Source organism: Humulus lupulus, chromosome 7 (assembly GCF_963169125.1).
Source record: "Humulus lupulus chromosome 7, drHumLupu1.1, whole genome shotgun sequence".
NCBI lineage: Eukaryota > Viridiplantae > Streptophyta > Magnoliopsida > Rosales > Cannabaceae > Humulus > Humulus lupulus.
The window spans coordinates 5,456,539-5,475,966 of record NC_084799.1 but is presented as its reverse complement, the minus strand read 5'-3'; the positions used below and the strand labels follow the sequence as shown (position 1 = coordinate 5,475,966).

Here is a 19,428-nt window from a genome sequence, read left to right as displayed (position 1 = left end):
GAAAACCATCATAATAAACAAGTACGGCCATGCCGCCCCCGAGGCCTTACCAAAGCCTGGGGTTTCGGTTCTCACCGCGAGGATAACTCATGTATCCCTTGGGTCCCACCCTGAATATAAGCATCCCATGTGCTGTGTGTTACTTTGGGTCCCACCCTGAATATAAGCATCCCATGTGCTGTGTGTTACTTTCGGCCCCACAGCCGTACCCGGCCTACGCCGCACTCGGCCCTTGCCGTTCATTTCATCATAATCACACATATAGTGCATTCGAAATAATAATTCGCACACATCATGATTCATTTAAGGTTAAACATTTGCACACAATACAATCTGGGGCCATGCCCTGCAATCACACAGTGGGGCCATGCCTTATTCTCGGGTGTTACGGTTTTCTTACCTGTATTCCGAGCCTCCTGATGCACTAAAGTCGCGAGCACGGTCCTCTAGCACGAGCCTCACCAACAACCTAGTCACAACACACAAGAAACATCCCTCAATACTAATCAAATCAAAAACCGCTTCCCGGGACCAATCCCACACTCTCGGGACTCCCAAATCCCTAAAACAAGTCATCGGAAACATCCCCCGAACCCCCGGAGCAAAAGCTCAAAAACGCAACTTTTGGTGCCCTGAAAATGGCCTAGCGCCGCGGCACTTCCCTAAAGGGCCGCGACGCCCAGCGGGATGCCCCTCTCCTGATGCAACCTCGCGCCGCGGCGCCCAAGAACAGGGCCGCGGCGCTCCTTCGCGAACCCAGAAAATCTGGGTTTTCTCTTGCGTTTTTCCCGAACTTAAACCTTCCAAAATCATACCAACCAATACCCAAACCCCAAAATCAATTCCAAACATCAAATGAACCACCCAACAACTCATAAACTCTAGATTCAAGCTCAAAACACAAACATACCCAACAATCCACCCTTAGATTGCAAAAAAAATCAGCAACTTCAAACTCAAACATTAAAACTTAACTCAAGCTATAGATTTCACAATTCAAAACAGAAATCAAACTTAATTACTCATAAAATCCATACCTCAAGTGGAGAATCCACCCTACAAGCTCCCTTGATTCACCTCCTAAGCTCCCACTTCAGCCCATTTTCCTCTTCTTCTTCTTCTTCTCATTGCCCTAACTCTCCTTCTCTTTATTTTTAGCAAAGCCATCATATAACCCAAATGCCCAAACCGTGACCCACTAAAACCCAGCTGAGAATTTCCTATTACCCTTGCCAAATGACCATTTTACCCTTTCCTACTAATCCTCCTTAGCTAAACCTCAAAGGCCACTTAAGTCTTTACGCTTCATTTCAATTCTATCACTTTTTACCTTAAAACTTGTTACCCACAGCAGTAACTAATGGTTACCCAGGTTACTAAATCTCCAATAACCATTACCCGCTAAATCTCAACTTAACAATAAAATTCCCGAGGTACCCCTAGGCTCCTCCCGAGCCGGGTATAGAAATACCGTTGTGACTCTTGAGTTAACTAGCTCTCTAGGACCGTCTCGGCACGTGCATCACAATAATACCACCACACTCACGTGGTACAAATCACGGAATACAATTATCACATATATGCCCTCAGCGGGCTAAAATTACAATTATGCCCTTCTCACACGATCCGTGCCTACATGCATACTAATATACATAGTCATGCATATCAGATAAACAAATAGTCATATAACATGCTTTAATTCATAATCATGCATTTAACTCATCAAAGTCACACATAAATCCCATCATGCCCTCCTGGCACGCTAATCAAGGCCCTTAAGCCTTATTAGCGATTTTGGGTCGTTACATGCCCGTTGTGAATGAAAATCTCACGGGAATAGCCATTCCATCCATTGGTACCAACAACTTTGAATTGAAACCTGCACTAATCAACATGGTGCAGCGAAATCAGTTTGGGGGTTTAGCTACTGAAGATCCTAACATTCACTTGGCCATATTTCTGGAGGTATGTGCCACAGTGAAGATGAATGGCGTTACTGATGATGCCATCAGATTGCGTCTCTTCCCTTTCTCTTTGAGGGATAGAGCCAGGATTTGGTTGCAATATTTGTAGCCTGGAACAATTACAACTTAGGATGAGATGGCAAGAAAGTTCCTAATTAAGTTCTTCCCTCCTTCCAAGTCAGCCCAATTACGCAGCGATATTGGGCAATTTCGACAATTAGAGCAAGAACCATTCTATGAGGCTTGGGAAAGGTTTAAGGATTTATTATGACGTTGCCCACAACACAGTTATCAAAACTGAATGGAAGTTCATATTTTTTTATCAAGGATTGAATGCTCCAACACGAACAATAGTTGATGCTGCTGCAGGGGGTGCTCTATTAGCCAAGACAGCTGATGAAGCCTTCACTTTGATGGAGGAAATGACTACCAAAAGTTATCAGTGCCCCAATGAGAGGTCAGACCCAAGGAAAGTTGCTGGGTTATATGAAGTTAACCAGATGACAGCCATGCATGCCCAAATTGCTGCTTTACAAACACAAATGGCTGCTCTGTAAGCGCAAAATAATTCAACGGTAATGGAGAGTGTAGCAGCGGCTGCTGCAATGCAGGGGCAAGATATGAGTCCAGAACAAGCCCAGTTTATGGCAAACCGCTCCTTCCCCAATAATTACATAAGCAACAACATGCCTAATTATTATCATCCAGGATTGCGCAACCATGAAAATTTCTCTTATGCTAATAATAAAAATGTGTTGCAACCACCTCCGGGATTCAATTCTCAACAGCAACAAGAGAAAAAGCAATCATTGGAAGACATTTTGGGCACTTTTATTATGGAGTCTAACAAGAGGTTTGGAAAAAATGAAGCAAGACTCGACAATATAGAAACCCATATGACTAACATGGGTGCTTCAATGAAGAAAATTGAGACTCAAGTGGGCCAATTAGCTAATGCAGTGAAATCTAATCAGAAGGGAAGTTTTCCTAGTGACACTGTGGTAAATCCAAAGGAATCATGCCAAGCAGTTTCTTTGAGAAGTGGTAAGGTGCTTAATGAGGGTAATGTTCAAGTCAGTTCAAAGGAGAAAGTTGAGTCAGTGGTACGAGAGGTAGACAAGGAAGAGCAAGCAAAGAAGCAGAGTGGAAGTGACAAGACTGACATGAAGAAAGATAGCCTTCCAATGTATCAACCTCCCATTCCTTACCCTCAACGATTTCAGAAGAAGAAATTAGATGAACAATTTGTAAAGTTTCTAGAAATCTTCAAAAGAATTCACATAAACATTCCATTTGCAGATGCTCTTAAGCAAATGCCCAATTATGTGAAATTCATGAAAGAAGTTATGTCAAAGAAAAGAAGATTAGAAGACTTTGAAACTGTGAAGTTAACAGAAGAATGCAGCGCCATCTTAGAGAAAAAGTTGCCACAAAAGGTGAAAGATCCGGGTAGCTTTACTATCCCATGCACTATTGGAGGATCATCCTTTGACAAGGCATTATGTGATCTTGGAGCAAGTATTAATTTGATGCCACTTTCAATTTTTAAGAAGTTGGGGGTAGGAGAGGTGAAGCCCACAACCATTACTCTTCAATTAGCAGATCGGTCACTTACTTATCCTAGGGGAGTGATTGAAGACGTGTTGGTTAAGGTGGACAAATTTATTTTTCCCGCTGATTTTGTGGTGTTGGATATGGAGGAGGACCATGAAATCCCCATTATTCTTGGTCGTCCATTCTTGGCTACTGGAAGAGCTCTTATTGATGTACAAAGTGGTCAGTTGACACTGAGGGTTAACAATGAAAAGGTTAAATTCAACATTTATCAAGCACTAAAGCAACATGACAACACAAGCACATGTCACCGTGTGGATTCTATTGAGGTAGTAGTAGAAGAACAATGAGAAAAGAATTATGTGCTGATCCGTTACAACATTACCTTAATTCTAGTATTACTCAATCTGATTTGAAGAAGGTGAGCGGTGAGTTTGTGGGTGACGAAGTGGTTGAATTTGTGATGGCTCTCAGTGCTATTCCTAGTGCTAGTGGGATTATAGTTGACGAGACTCTTTATGAAGTTAAATAAGGTGACATTGAGAAGGAAGTAGTGGGTAAGCAAGATTTGAAGCAACTCCCAGATCATTTGCGTTATGAGTATCTAGGAGAGAATTTCACTTGCCCAGTGATAATTTCCTCAAAACTCTTAGAAAGCGAAACTGGAAAATTGCTAAGAGTTTTGAGGAAATATAAATCTGCAATAGGATGGGCAATTTCAGATCTGAAGGGAATAAGCCCAACTGTTTGTATGCATAAGATTCTATTTGAAGAAAATTACAAGCCTTCTATTGAGCATCAACGACGATTGAACCCAGCCATGAAAGAAGTGGTGAGGGCAGAAGTATTAAAACTATTGAAGACTGGGATCATTTATGCTATTTCGGATAGTAGTTGGGTTAGTCCTGTGCAAGTTGTACCAAAGAAAGGGGGATGACAGTGATCAAGAATGAAGCCAATGAATTGATTCAAACAAGAACAGCGACAGGGTGGAGAGTTTGTATTGATTACCGGAAGTTGAACAAGGCTACTAGAAATGATCATTTCCCACTTCCATTTATCGATCAGATGCTTGACTGTTTAGCTGGCTATACACATTACTGCTTCTTAGATGGATATTCAGGCTATAATCAAATAGCAATCGCTCCTGAAGATCAAGAAAAGACAACTTTCACATGTCTTTACGGCACTTTTGCATACAGGAGGATGCCTTTTGGACTTTGTAATGCACCTGCTACTTTTCAGTGGTGTATGATGGCCATTTGGTAAAAGAGATCATGGAGGTATTTATGGATGGCTTTTCTGTTTTTGGGTCATCATTTGACCATTGCTTGCACAACTTGGCCTTGGTCCTCTGTAGATGTGAAGAGAAGAACCTCGTGCTAAATTGGGAGAAATGTCACTTCATGGTTGAAGAAGGAATTGTGTTGGGGCATCGAGTTTCAAAGGAAGGTCTTGAAGTAGATCGAGCCAAGATAGCCATTATTGAGAAGCTTCCTCCACCGATGAATGTCAAGGGGATAAGAAGTTTTTTGGGGCATGCAAGGTTTTACAGAAGGTTTATCAAAGATTTCTCGAAAATCAGCAAGCCACTATGCAATCTCCTAGAAAAAGATATTGATTTTGTTTTTGACGAAGAGTGTAGGAAGGCATTTGAGTTAATAAAAGAGAAATTGGTGTCAGCCCCTATTATGATTGTCCCAAATTGGAGTCAAGCATTCGAGATTATGTGCGATGCTAGTGATTATGCAGTAGGGGCTGTCTTGGGGCAGCGAAGAGAAAAGACTTTCCGAGCAATTTATTATGCGAGCAAGACTCTTAATGATGCTCAACGAAATTACTCAACCACTGAAAAAGAACTATTAGCGGTGGTGTTTGCATGCGATAAATTCAGACCATATCTTTTGTGTTCCAAAGTTATTATATACACAGACCATGCAGCACTTCGTTATTTGTTTGCAAAGAAGGAGGCCAAGCCAAGATTGATACGTTGAGTATTGTTACTTCAAGAGTTCGACATTGAGATTGTGGATAAGAAGGGGAAAGAGAACTTTGTGGCAGATCATTTATCACGATTAGAGAATAAAGAAGCTGAATGTAAAGATGCGATCAAAGAATTATTTCCGGATGAGTTACTACTGGCTGTATCAACAGAACTTCCATGGTATGCCGACATCGTGAATTACCTTGTTAGTGGCAAGCTTCCTCCTGATTTTAATGCACATCAAAAGAGGAAATTGATTCATGATTCTAAATACTACTTCTTTGATGATCCATACCTATTCAAAATGAGTACGGATCGAATAATTTGTCGTTGTGTACCAATGGAAAAGACTCAATCAATAGAAGAGTAGTGTCATTTGGCACCTTATGGTGGGCACTTCGGGCCATCGCGTACAGCAGCGAAAGTTTTGCAATCGGGTTTTTATTGGCCTTCAATTTTTAAAGATTGTTACACTTTTTTCAAGACTTGTGATAGATGTCAACGAGTTGGAAATATCTCGCAAAGAAACGAGATGCCTATGAATGTGATTTTAGAGGTGGAATTGTTCGATGTGTGGGGCATTGACTTCATGGGGCCCTTTCCACCATCTTTCGGGAACTTGTTTATCTTACTCGCTGTTGATTATGTTTCAAAGTGGGTCGAAGCGATAACCACTACTACAAATGATTCCAAGGTGGTTTCTTCTTTTCTGTAGAAGTTTATATTTAATCGTTTTGGAACTCCAAAAGCGATAATAAGTGATGAAGGAACACATTTCTGCAACAAAGTTATTAAACCACTCTTGATGAAGTATGGTGTTCGACATAAGGTGGCTTTGGCCTATCACCCCCAGTCTAATGGCCAAGCTGAGGTATCAAACTGAGAGATCAAGTCCATCTTGGAGAAAACAGTGAATCTAAATAGAAAGGATTGGTCTCAAAAGCTTGATGACTCTTTATGGGCCTACAGGATAGCGTACAAGACTCCTCTTGGTATGTCTCCTTATCGACTAGTATTTGGCAAAGCTTGTCACTTACCAGTCGAATTGGAGCACAAGGCCTATTGGGCGATAGAGAAGCTGAATTTTGATTACCAAGCAGCAGGTGAGAAGAGGTTATCGCAGCTAAATGAAATGGAGGAGTTTCGGAATGATGCATATGAAAATGCTCGTATTTACAAGGAGAGGACAAAGAAATATCATGATCAAATGATATTAAAGCGAGAGTTTGTGCCGGGACAGCAAGTTTTACTTTTCAATTCTCGTTTGAGGTTATTTCTCGGTAAGCTAAAGTCACTATGGTCTGGTTCGTTTGTTATCACCAAGGTTTCTCCTTTTGGTTCTGTGGAATTAAGAAATAATGACGGTTCACTTTTTCAAGTGAATGGACAAAGGTTGAAATATTATTTTGGTGAAATTCATAAGAAGGTGGAGACGATGTATCTCCAAGACAGTAACTGAAGCTTCATCAATGTCTAGCTAAAGACGATAAATTAAGTGCTTAATGGGAGGCAACCCATTGTTTTCTATTTTATTTTAGAAGACTTTATTTATTTATTTTGTAAAATATTAAGTTTATTATGAGCCGTGAAAATCGTTAAAAAAAACAAATATTAAGGTTCAAGGGGCTGCAGCGCCACTTTCATAGCGCTGCAGCGCAATTCTTGACGAAATTAGAGCCGCAACGCCATCATTAGGCGCTGCGGCGCCACACCCTTACAGAGAGGGTGTTATTTGAGAGTCCCAAGCACTGCAGCGCCTGTTGATAGTGCTACAGCGCTAATTCACAAAAAAAATGGGGGAATGGTTTTGGAGCATCAGCATTTTTAGTGCCGTAGCGACAGTTAGAGGCGCAGCAGCGCTACTTCGAACAGAAAAAAATAATAATAATAAAAAGAGGGTTTTTACCCTTATTTCCTTCCTTATCTCTAAAACACCATCACCATCCTTTCTTCTCTACTCCGAAAATCAACATCCCACACCCATAACTCAACTTTCTTTCCTTATTCCTCAATTTCAAATCATCAAATTCTACCCTTCTCATCACCATTCCTAATCTCTCATTTCATTTTTTTTTCATTTTTCCTTACCACTAACCCTATATATCACCTCCAACTTCCATTTTGTTCAAGTTTTCACTTACTTTTCCATGTGGCCGAATTTTATGAAGATAGTGGTTCATTGAAGATCACAAGACACTCACATTCATCAAGTAAGTCATTTACTCATCTCTTTGGGCCACTTAGATTCTTGAATATATGTGTAAGAGGAAATTTTATTTTATGAGTTTGATGAATGTTGTAAGTTGCATTGTTGGAATTGATGATTCATGGATTGTTTTTGAAATATTAGTGTGATTTCGGGGATTAAGATTGAGAAGTGGAAGGGAAAAGTGAGAATTGTTTTTGCCCACCAAGTGTTTGAAAAATTGCCTAAGTGACTGTTCTTGGTGATTTTTTCTTAATTGTAATGAGGAAGAAGTTGTGAATTAAGTTTGGTGGTATTGTTTAGTTGTTAGAGGGTTAATACATGATTAATTAGGAAGTGAGGTATTGTTTGGTTGTTTGGCGGGTTGTTCCGAGTCACCATGGCACCTAAGAGAAATAGTTCAAGACCATCATCTTCAAGACCATCATCCTCTAGGGCACCACCATTTGATGCCACAAAATTTGTAAGTAAGGAGGCGGAAGAGTGATATATTTCTCTTGTGGGGAAACCGGTGCTCAAGGAAAGAGGTATCGAATATGCTCCTCAACCTAGTTCGTGTGTTATCTTTGAGCCAATTAGAGCCAATATAGAAAGTAGGCAATGGGAAACCGTTGTGAAGCAACCAGAAACTAGAATGAATATCTCTTGGGTGTATGAATTTTATGCTAATTTTCCGGAGTTGAATGAGAAGGGTGAATGTTTTGTGAGAGGAAAATGGCTACATGTGGGGAGTTATAAGGCAGTCGATGATTTTTTAAATACGAAGAGCTTTGATGAAGAGCATGATGAGTACCAACTGTTTCTACAAGATCAGCATGATTATGTTCTTAATAGCGGAAACATTAGGTTGTCCAGGAGCTCGAGTTGCATACGCTCATGATGAGCCTAATGGGATGTTTTTATGGCAACTTAATCAGGAAGCTCGAGCATGATTCTACTTTGTGGCAACCAAATTAATCCCTACTGGTCATGTTAGCCATATGACGAACGACCAGATGCGGTTGGTATTTGCTATCATGAAGGGGATGACTATTGATGTTGGACGAATTATTCGTCAGGGTATGCGGTTTGTTCTTCGTGGCACCACTACTGGGGGATTTCTGTTTGGGTCATTTATCACAGATATGTGCGTCGTGTATGAAGTACCGAAGGAAAAAGCTGATATAACGGTGCCAGTCAAAGGGAAACTTACTCAAGCCAGAATTGTGGGTTATCTGAATGCCTCTTTAGTAGCACCAGTCGCACCTCCACAAAAACAAGGCCAACGAAGAAGGCGAGAGAGCGATGATGAGGACCTTGAAAATCAGGAGGATGACAATGTTTCGGAGAATGAAGAGGGGCCAATGAATGTGGATGTTCCTTTGGTTCTTAGTGGTCCAATTGATCTTGATATGCAATACTCGCATGACATGATGCGCTATATTGTTCAACAAAACACAATAACTCATAACTATTTGGCTGCTCGGGAGGAATATGAGCATAATCAGGTTGATCAGCTAAATTTGTTGGTGCTCAGTGGACGTTGAACAGAGGACAGAATAATTATTTTGCTTATCCTCCTCCGTTTCATGGGATGCAAGACCCACCCCCACCGCCACCACCTTCTCCTTATTAGCGAGCATGGACTGTTTGTAAGTTTCCTTCCTTTTCTTTGTAGTTACACATTGGGGACAATGTTTGATCCAAGTTTGGGGGAGGGACTTTACGAAAGTTTTTTTTTAATTTTGTAAATATGTGTTTAGAGTCGGGTTGTTGTGAGTTGTGTTTGAATCAAATCAATAATAAAAGTTAAGGATACATAATGAATGCTATGAACATAAAGTTAAGAAATAAAACCACCTTGCATCCGTGTGCTTGATTTTTCTGCTGCCATGATTGACTAATATATGAGAAAAGATTGAACGTTTTTCCATGATTGTTAAGTTCGTGTTAATTGATTGTGTTATGCATGTTAAATGGGAATTGTGGAAAGATTTGGTTGATTACTCTAGAATTTGTGTTACTTGTTATTTGAGACGAAATCCTAAATAATGTGTGCTTAAGAAGAAGATGTAGGCAATTTTGTTTGGTCCGTTTGAGCCTTTCTTGCCATGATTGACTAATATATGAGAAAAGATTGAACGTTTTGCTATGATTGTTAAGTTCGTGTTGATTGATTGTGTTATGCATGTTAAATGGGAATTGTGGAAAGATTTGGTTGATTACTCTAAAATTTGTGTCACTTGTTATTTGAGACGAAATCCTAAATAATGTGTGCTTAAGAAGAAGATGTAGGCAATTTTGTTTGATCCATTTGAGCCTTTCTTGCCAACCCGAGGAAACAATATTTTGTATCTTTAGTTACCATAATTAAGCCTAGGCCTATTTGTTGTTCGAGACCCCAAAATTGTTGAAACCTAACAAAAATCTTATCAAATATCCTAACCATAATAATATCATGAGCATACAAAGATAATTTGGGATGAGGTTTTGTAATGGAAAGCATTTTGGGATTTCAAGAGAGGAAAAGATGAATGAGAGAAAGTTACTTCTTAAAAGAAAAAAAGAAAAAAAAATTTCATGGAGATACACTTCCTTAAGAAAGTATATTGTATACACAAAGTTTGGGGGAGTGAGCTTTGAAATATTTATATCTCATTCATGTCAAGGTTGTTCAATATGGGTGTTTGGGATTTATGTGTATATGGTTGTTTGAGAGGTTAATATGCTTATGGTATTAGTGCCTAAATGACTTTCTTATCTACCTTACCTAAGCCATACATTGTAAGTTATTAAAGTCCTATTGATTCTTAAGCATGCGTTGTTTACATTAGTGGAGAATAATGAGTAATGCAAACTTATGGAATAATATTGATTGTGGTATGACTGTGAGAATTTGATGTGCATAACTATGTCAATTACTTGAGTTTTAATCATTATGGTGAATAGTTAAAGGATGTATTAGTTGATTATGGCAATAGTTGAGATTGAAATTCTGGATTGTGTTGTTGGGAAATTTCTGAAGCTTTATGTGAGCATGGTATTCAGGAAATTGAAGCTTGTCTGTTATTGCTGGTTTGATTCGCGTTGTGTGAGTGTGTTTAGTTTTTATTTAGTTTGTGTTTTGAGTCGTTACTCGAGGGCGAGTAATAGTCAAGTTTGGGGGAGTTTGATAAGTGAATTTTAGATTCACTTATCAATGACATTAGATATAAAATGACATTAATAAGTGAATCTAAAATTCACTTATCAAACTCCCCCAAACTTGACAATTACTCGCCCTCGAGTAACGACTCAAAACACAAACTAAATAAAAACTAAACACACTCACACAACGCGAATCAAACCAGCAATAACAGTCAAGCTTCAATTTCCTGAATACCATGCTCACATAAAGCTTCAGAAATTTCCCAACAACACAATCCAGAATTTCAATCTCAACTATTGCCATAATCAACTAATACATCCTTTAACTATTCACCATAATGATTAAAACTCAAGTAATTGACATAGTTATGCACATCAAATTCTCACAGTCATACCACAATCAATATTATTCCATAAGTTTGCATTACTCATTATTCTCCACTAATGCAAACAACGCATGCTTAAGAATCAATAAGACTTTAATGGCTTACAATGTATGGCTTAGGTAAGGTAGATAAGAAAGCCATTTAGGCACTAATACCATAAGAATATTAACCTCTCAAACAACCATATACACATAAATCCCAAACACCCATATTGAACAACCTTGACATGAATGAGATAGAAATATATATTTTTTTCTTTTCTTCATATGTATATATATTTTTATATATATATATTATTTTCTTTTTCAAAGCTCACTCCCCCAAACTTTGTGTATACAATATACTTTCTTAAGGGAGTGTATCTCCATGAGTTTTTTTTTTTTCTTTTTTTCTTTCAAGAAGAAATTTTCTCTCATTCATCTTTTCCTCTCTTGAAATCCCAAAATGCTTTCCATTACAAAACCTCATCCCAAATTATCTTTGTATGCTCATGATATTATTATGGTTAGGATATTTGATAAGATTTTTGTTAGGTTTCAACAATTTTGGGGTCTCAAACAACAAATAGGCCTAGGCTCAATTATGGTGACTAAAGATACAAAATATTGTTTCCTCGGGTTGGCAAGAAAGGCTCAAACGGACCAAACAAAATTGCCTACATCTTCTTCTTAAGCACACATTATTTAGGATTTCGTCTCAAATAACAAGTGACACAGATTCTAGAGTAATCAACCAAATCTTTCCACAATTCCCATTTAACATGCATAACACAATCAATCAACACGACCTTAACAATCATGGCAAAACGTTCAATCTTTTCTCATATATTAGTCAATCATGGCAGCAGAAAATTCAAGCACACGGAAGCAAGGTGGTTTTATTTCTTAACGTTATGTTCATAACATTCATTATGTATCCTTAACTTTTATTATTGATTTGATTCAAACACGACTCACAACAACCTGACTCTAAACACATATTTACAAAATGAAAATTAAAATTAAAAAAAACTTTCGTAAAGTCCCTCCCCCAAACTTGGATCAAACATTGCCCCCAATGTGTAACTACAAAGAAAAGGAAGGAAACTTACAAACAGTCCATGCTCGCTAATAAGGAGAAGGTGGTGGCGGTGGGGGTGGGTCTTGCATCCCATGAAACGGAGGAGGATAAGCAAAATAATTATTCTGTCCTCTGTTCAACGTCCACTGAGCACCAACAAATTTAGCTGATCAACCTGATTATGCTTATATTCCTCCCGAGCAGCCAAATAGTTATGAGTTATTGTGTTTTGTTGAACAATATAGCGCATCATGTCATGCGAGTATTGCATATCAAGATCAATTGGACCACCAAGAACCAAAGGAACATCCACATTCATTGGCCCCACTTCATTCTCCGGAACATTGTCATCCAGTTGATTTTCAAGGTCCTCATCATCACTCTCCCGCCTTCTTCGTTGGCCTTGTTTTCGTGGAGGTGCCGCTGGTGCTACTAAAGAGGCATTCGGATAACGCACAATTCTGGCTTGAGTAAGTTTCCCTTTGACTGGCACCGTTATATCAGCTTTTTCCTTCGGTACTTCATACACGACGCACATATCTGTGATAAATGACCCAAACAGAAATCCCCCAGTAGTGGTGCCACGAAGAACAAACCGCATACCCTGACGAATAATTCGTCCAACATCAATAGTCATCCCCTTCATGATAGCAAATACCAACCGCATCTGGTCATTCGTCATATGGCTAACATGACCAGTAGGGATTAATTTGGCTGCCACAAAGTAGAACCATGCTTGAGCTTCCTGATTAAGTTGCCATAAAAACATCCCATTAGGCTCATCATGAGCGTATGCAACTCGAGCTCCTGGACAACCTAATGTTTCCGCTATAAGAACATAATCATGCTGATCTTGTAGAAACAGTTGGTACTCATCATGCTCTTCATCAAAGCTCTTCGTATTTAAAAAATCATCGACTGCTTTATAACTCCCCACAGGTAGCCATTTTCCTCTCACAAAACATTCACCCTTCTCATTCAACTTCGGAAAATTAGCATAAAATTCATACACCCAAGAGATATTCATTCTAGTTTTCGGTTGTTTCACAACGGTTTCCCATTGCCTACTTTCTATATTGGCTCTAATTGGCTCAAAGATGACACACGAACTAGGTTGAGGAGCATATTCGATACCTCTTTCCTTGAGCACCGGTTTCCCCACAAGAGAAATATATCGCTCTTCCGCCTCCTTACTTACAAATTTTGTGGCATCAAATGGTGGTGCCCTAGAGGATGAGGGTCTTGAAGATGATGGTCTTGAACTATTTCTCTTAGGTCCCATGGTGACTCGAAACAACCCGCCAAACAACCAAACAATACATCACTTCCCAATTAATCATGTATTAACCCTCTAACAACTAAACAATACCACCAAACTTAATTCACAACTTCTTCCTCATTACAATTAAGCAAAAATCACCAAGAACAGTCACTTAGGCAATTTTTCAAACACTTGGTGGGCAAAAACAATTCTCACTCTTCCCTTCCACTTTTTCTCAATCTTAATCCCCAAAATCACACTAATACTTCAAAAACAATCCATGAATCATCAATTCCAACAATGCAACTTACAACATTCATCAAACTCATAAAATAAAATTTCCTCTTACACATATATTCAAGAATCTAAGTGGTCCAAAGAGATGAGTAAATGACTTACTTGATGAATGTGTCTTGTGATCTTCAATGAACCACTATCTTCATAAAATTCGGCCACATGGAAAAGTAAGTGAAAACTTGAACAAAATGGAAGTTGGAGGTGATATATAGGATTAGTGGTAAGGAAAAATGAAAAAAAAAAATGAAATGAGAGATTAGGAATGGTGATGAGAAGGGTAGAATTTGATGATTTGAAATTGAGGAATAAGGAAAGAAAGTTGAGTTATGGGTGTGGGATGTTGATTTTCGGAGTAGAGAAGAAAGGAGGGTGATGGTGTTTTAGAGAGAAGGAAGGAAATAAGGGTAAAAACCCTCTTTTTATTATTATTATTTTTTCTGTTTTTGCACAAGGCTTTATATTGAGAAAGAGTACAAACATGGTGCTAAAATTTTATATCAACAATTTAACTTGGCTTTATTAATAATATAGCATATCCACTATTACAAACCAATACAATAAACACAAAAATTTTGGTTTTATCTCTTGGCTATTGCTTAAGCCAAAATGTATGTATCTCCTCAAGTCCTAATATGAGTATGTGCTATCTCTGGCATATTTTGTGCATGTTCGTAGGCTTGTTTTGTTGTGCTTATTTGTAGGTTTACTAAATTGGTAGTCAACACACAAGATTAATTGTTTTAAAACTGTAATCTGATCGCTAGTGACTTTCTAACAAGTCACTTTGGGTCATAAGAAATTTTAGCTATCTTAATAGATAATTTTTAATTATTGGATGTGGTTGTTTGTTATTTTATTACACTCAATATACCTAGACAAAATTAATGGGTCTAACCAAAGAGTAGACTTTCATTAGACCCCTAATGCTAAAAACTAATTTTATTTCTAAAATTTTAATCAAGGGCCAGCCAAAGGACCTTTGTTTTTATGCTCAAGATTTGATCTTCTTCTTGCGGAAATTTCTCTAACTCTTTTTCACTTGTTTTTGGCTTAGTCAATATATATTTCAACCTATTAAATTATTTTAGTATTAGTTATTTCGATTTGAAAATTCTTTTGTCTAATTTCCAAGAGTATCTTTGCATACTCTTTGGCTAGACAATGAGTTTTGTTAGTTGGAAGAAATCTCTCTCCATTCTATACATTATGAATAACATAAATTTATTCCCAAAAAAAAAACCAATACAATACACTAATATTATGCTTAATCAGACATAAATTATTGCCATTTATCTTTAGTCAATATATAATAATAATTAACAAAAACACACAATAATACAACTGAGATGAAAACTATATATGATTGTATAATGTATCCAAATAGAGATTTACTTCTATTTTCTTAGATGGAACAGTGTGAGCTCTTTCTGGCTCTCTTCAAGCCAAGAATCACAAGAACAATACCCAAGTAATCATAGTTGTAAGTAACACGAAAGAGTTGAAGCTTGTGGTCATTCCATGGAGGGTATCTGAACCAAAAATCAGAGAAGAAGCTTCTTCTTACCACTGCTTTTTCATGGCTGAATGTATCAAAAGAGAACTTTCCATGGTACCTTCCCATCCCACTCTCTCCAACCCCTCCAAAAGGGATTGCATCTGCAGCATACTGCATTTTGTAGCAGCCATAAGAAATAACCCAATGTTAACAAAACCCATGCTGCAATGCTAAAAGTGTTAAAACTTGGATCGGGATTTCATCATTTTAGGCCTCACTGTGTTTTTTATACCAGTTTGAACTCTTAGGTGATGTTTGGTTAGGGGTAATAGAATAGAATAGAATAGAATGGAAAAGAATCAATTTTCATTCCATTTTTTTGTATGGTTGCATTTTAGTGTATTGGAATGTCATTACAATGGAATGGTTTTTCCAACTTTTTGGTGGAATGACTATTTTATTTGAAAATTGAAGGAAAGACTATTACAATGCAAGACTGAAAAAAATTTAATAATTTTTTTTTATTTATATTAATTTTTATTTCATTCCATTACTATTCTTTTTCCCATTCCCTTTCATATTTCTCTACTTTCATTCTCTCCAACCAAACGACACCTTAATTTCGAACAATTACAACCAGGACTATCTGTTTTGTAAATTAGTAAAAATTGGTACCCTCAACTCAGAATGGTCTAGATTTTTATTGTTGGTCTCCTATGGCATACCGAGTTCGTGGGAGGAGAAAGATAAAAAGTGAGAAGAAAGAGTCTAAATTGTTGAGTTAAGGGTACCATTATTTATTTGTAATTGTTTGATAACAAGGGTCCAAATTGGTATTGAAAAAAAAAAATAGAGGGAGCTAAAATTATATAAATTCTTCATTTTTTGTGTAAAGAAAGAGAATGAAAAAGTTAAAAAGAAAGTACTTGAATTATGGCATCATTGAATGTCACACTCCCTGAAGATGTTTCTGATATGAGTCTTCTCTCCAGTGTTTTGCTCTTGGTGAAGGCATAAATAGCAAGTGGTTTAGGCCTTAGCTTTATGAATTCAATGCTATCTTCAATCTTCTCCAACTGTCCAAGCAAGAAAAAAGTAGTTATGTCAGTTATTGTTTCAAACACAAGAAAGAAAAGCACTGTCTTTTCATGATCTTCACCGTGATGATTGGAAGCAACGGGCCAAAGATCTCTTCTGTCATGAGTTCGGATTCAAATGGAGGGTCTACCAAGATCGTTGGCTCGATGAACCTGACATAAAATTTGACCAAAGTTATGATTTTGTCACTAAACAAATGCTGATGTCATCAACCAAAAAGGCTTGTAGTTTCTGTCATTACAAGTTTTGCTCATCGATTTTGCCACCATAAACAATTGAAGATTTAACAGCAGGATCAGCCAAAAGATTTTTCAGTCTCAAGAAATTTTGCTTGTTAACTATCCTGGCCATGCAATTTGACTCTTGGGGATTGTCTCCAAACATTTGCCTAGTGATGGTCATCATTAAGTCCACCTAAACAACAAGAACAGATGATTTTAACCATATGCTTGTTTGGTACATCAGAAAATGTGAGAAAGCTCTTGTTTTCTTACCAATATGGGCTGGAATTTCTTTTCCACTAGAACATAATCGATTGTTATGCAAGCTTGCCCAGCACATGTCCCAAATTTCCCAACAAGGATTCGCTTTACAGCCGCCTTGTGATTAAATGAACAAAAGGGAAAATGAGTTTTTTACTAAACAAAAACTAACCAGTTTTCATAAAGAACAAAGTTTATATCTTTGATTACTTCTCTGTCCCAAGAAGATGATAAGGAATCAAAAACAGCAGGGCATTTTCCACCAAGCTCTAGCACAACTGGTGTTAAAAACTTTGCAGCTGCGGTCATGACTATCTGCGCCACTCGAGGACTACCTATATCATTAGATTCAGCATTCAAATCTAAGCCAAACACAGGGAAATTCCAACTTAACATAGCATACATAAATGAAAAAGTACATAGAGCTCAAAATGACCATGTATACATACATATGCATCAGTGGAAAGAAAGTAATAGAGTCTTGAGTCTGTTAAGACTGTTTTGTTTAGTTAATTTTTCTGTTGTTTTGGTTTGTTGAGTTTCCTATATAAAGCACAGTTTTTACTCTCTTCTTTAATTCAATTCATTTCACTTTCCTCTCAATTATAATATGGTATCAGAGTCAGATTACAACAATCCTGAAACTTGTAATTAATATCAAAATGATCATGTATACAGTGTGTGTGTGTGTGTGTGAGTGAGTGTGAGTGAGAGTGTGTATACCAGTAAAGAATATCTTGTCCCATCTGTGTTTGAGAAGCTGTTCCCCAACATCCGAGCCGCCTTGGATAACCTTGACAGCTTTACCGTCGAGGTAAGTGGGCATGGTGTTTGCTAGAAGAGAAGAACAAGTAGGAGACAACTCTGAAGGTTTCAGAACAACTGTGTTTCCAGCAGCCAGTGCTCCTATGAGAGGCTCCAAGGACAGTCCTAACAGAAGCAACAAGTTAATGTTTTAGAAAGAAAGAAAGAAAGAATCAATAGTTTGAAATATTAAGGTTTCTATCTAGTTTTGTCTTAGTTTTTTTCACTCACCAATTGGAAAATTCCATGAAGAGAATATGAGAACCAGACCAAGAGGCTCAGAAACCAATTCTGCAGTGCTCAGTAATGCAATTGCAGGCAGTTTAGCCTATTCACCAAGCAGTAACAAGTATAGGAATTATTAGTATAAATTTGATAGAACAATACCAAGTAGTTTAGTCAAAGACTGATAAAAATTGTATTATAGAGTACCTTTTGTGGTGACATCCATGTTTTCAAAGACTTCAAAGCTAAGTTTAGAGACTTTATCAAAGTTCCAATCTGCAATAAAGAACAAACATTTTTCACTCACATACCCTCTAAAAGAATAATGTATAATATATAATAGTACTGACCAACTTCTTATTTTACTATATTATATCAGTTATATATACCTCATCTCTAAAAGCCTCAATATAATGTTTTCCCAAGTCTTGTTTAAGAGCTTTCATAATATCAACCTCATTATCTTCAAGAAAAGAAAGCAACCCTTTGAGCTGTGACTTTCTCCAAGATATTTCCTTAGTTGCTCCACTTCTGTGAAACACCCTCATAGACTCAAGATCACCCTGCAGATTTTTTGAAGACTCCATAGCTCAATGCACTACTAAAAAAGAAGAAAAAGTTTTTAGTTTGGTCAGTGATATCAACACACTTTATATCCCTATATAATTCATATTCAACAACCTCTTTGCCCTAACAGTTGGTTTCATTAAAGCATATGCATTAGTACCTAACCAAGAATAATACATTAATGTGAGACACAAGGAGTTTTCATTTCAAAACTTACCTCTCTAATCAAGTGATGTAGATATTAGCATAAAAATGGGAATATCAATGACATCATTATTGCTATAGATAATGTCTACTTGTCATGGCCCTGCAATTTACAGCATCATATATATGGGAGTTTGAAGAGGTTTCTTATGGCTTCTAAAACTTGAATTTTCATAATATTAATATAAATATAAAATATGATATTATCATGAAATGAGATAGTGACTTTGTCCAAGAAATGGACTGTGAATATGGAGCAGGGTAGGTATCACTCTAAAAATTGTAATAAATGCAGAAAAACAAAATAATTTTCCAAAATAAATTATATTTTGTGCTCAAACTTAGGTTTTATTCTTTCATGAGATTTTGACTCATAGTGAGTGTATTAATGGAGTATTGATTTATGACATCGATGGTGCCACGTGGCATACCAGTGCAATTTAATATCAGGTCTCACATATTCTAATTTTTTTTTTTAAATTTGGGACCCGGTATTAAATTGAACCAATAACAGTATATTACATCAAATGGTGTTAGACAACAATATTCATTCTAATTTTGTCAATGTTAATTTTGGATATGTTTTAAGTTTGAACAATCCTACAGGAGACATACACTAATACAAATAGGTTCTATGTATCTTAGTATTATTCATTGTTCTTAAAGAATAATATTAAGAGGTATTTGTAGTGTTTAGCATAACACTAATACAAATG

The 19,428-nt window shown here is 37.3% G+C and overlaps 3 protein-coding genes and 1 pseudogene across 4 annotated transcripts; 3 read left to right on the top strand and 1 right to left on the bottom strand.

The window, feature by feature from the left end:
• Positions 1 to 1,806: 1,806 nt before the first annotated feature.
• Positions 1,807 to 2,521, top strand: LOC133791270 (uncharacterized). Its single transcript, XM_062229200.1, has 2 exons — positions 1,807 to 2,017; positions 2,292 to 2,521. Exons 1-2 carry the CDS (start codon positions 1,807 to 1,809, stop codon positions 2,519 to 2,521), a joined length of 441 nt encoding a protein of 146 aa, XP_062085184.1.
• Positions 2,522 to 2,542: 21 nt separating this feature from the next.
• LOC133791269 (uncharacterized) lies at positions 2,543 to 3,868 on the top strand. Its single transcript, XM_062229199.1, has 2 exons — positions 2,543 to 3,211; positions 3,320 to 3,868. The coding sequence occupies exons 1-2, from the start codon at positions 2,543 to 2,545 to the stop codon at positions 3,866 to 3,868; spliced, it is 1,218 nt and encodes a 405-aa protein (XP_062085183.1).
• A 927-nt stretch (positions 3,869 to 4,795) lies between these two features.
• The window catches only part of LOC133791268 (uncharacterized), a 162,151-nt pseudogene continuing 147,518 nt past the window's right edge, over positions 4,796 to 19,428 (top strand).
• Positions 15,096 to 18,851, bottom strand: LOC133790442 (aldehyde dehydrogenase family 3 member F1-like). Of its 2 annotated transcripts, XM_062228083.1 has the most exons (11): positions 18,726 to 18,851; positions 18,331 to 18,542; positions 18,149 to 18,217; positions 17,948 to 18,044; positions 17,636 to 17,842; positions 17,123 to 17,247; positions 16,925 to 17,029; positions 16,672 to 16,844; positions 16,492 to 16,582; positions 16,259 to 16,408; positions 15,096 to 15,503 (listed from the first exon to the last, which is right to left on the bottom strand). In XM_062228083.1, the coding sequence occupies exons 2-11, from the start codon at positions 18,526 to 18,528 to the stop codon at positions 15,240 to 15,242; spliced, it is 1,479 nt and encodes a 492-aa protein (XP_062084067.1). In that variant the 5' UTR covers positions 18,529 to 18,542; positions 18,726 to 18,851; the 3' UTR covers positions 15,096 to 15,239. The 2 variants fall into 2 exon arrangements, with proteins under 2 accessions (XP_062084067.1, XP_062084066.1); XM_062228082.1 differs by lacking the exon at positions 18,726 to 18,851 and having other exon boundaries at positions 18,331 to 18,586.

Coding starts and splice junctions, on each gene's coding strand:
- LOC133791270 (XM_062229200.1), top strand. CDS start 1,807: ATGCCCGTTGTGAATGAAAATCTCACGGGAATAGCCATTCCATCCATT. Junction 2,018..2,291: donor TGATGATGCCATCAGATTGC/GTCTCTTCCCTT, acceptor TTTTTTATCAAG/GATTGAATGCTCCAACACGA.
- LOC133791269 (XM_062229199.1), top strand. CDS start 2,543: ATGGAGAGTGTAGCAGCGGCTGCTGCAATGCAGGGGCAAGATATGAGT. Junction 3,212..3,319: donor AGAAATTAGATGAACAATTT/GTAAAGTTTCTA, acceptor GTTATGTCAAAG/AAAAGAAGATTAGAAGACTT.
- LOC133790442 (XM_062228083.1), bottom strand. CDS start 18,528: ATGGAGTCTTCAAAAAATCTGCAGGGTGATCTTGAGTCTATGAGGGTG. Junction 18,218..18,330: donor TTGAGGCTTTTAGAGATGAG/GTATATATAACT, acceptor TCTTTATTGCAG/ATTGGAACTTTGATAAAGTC. Junction 18,045..18,148: donor CATGGATGTCACCACAAAAG/GTACTCTATAAT, acceptor CTTGGTGAATAG/GCTAAACTGCCTGCAATTGC.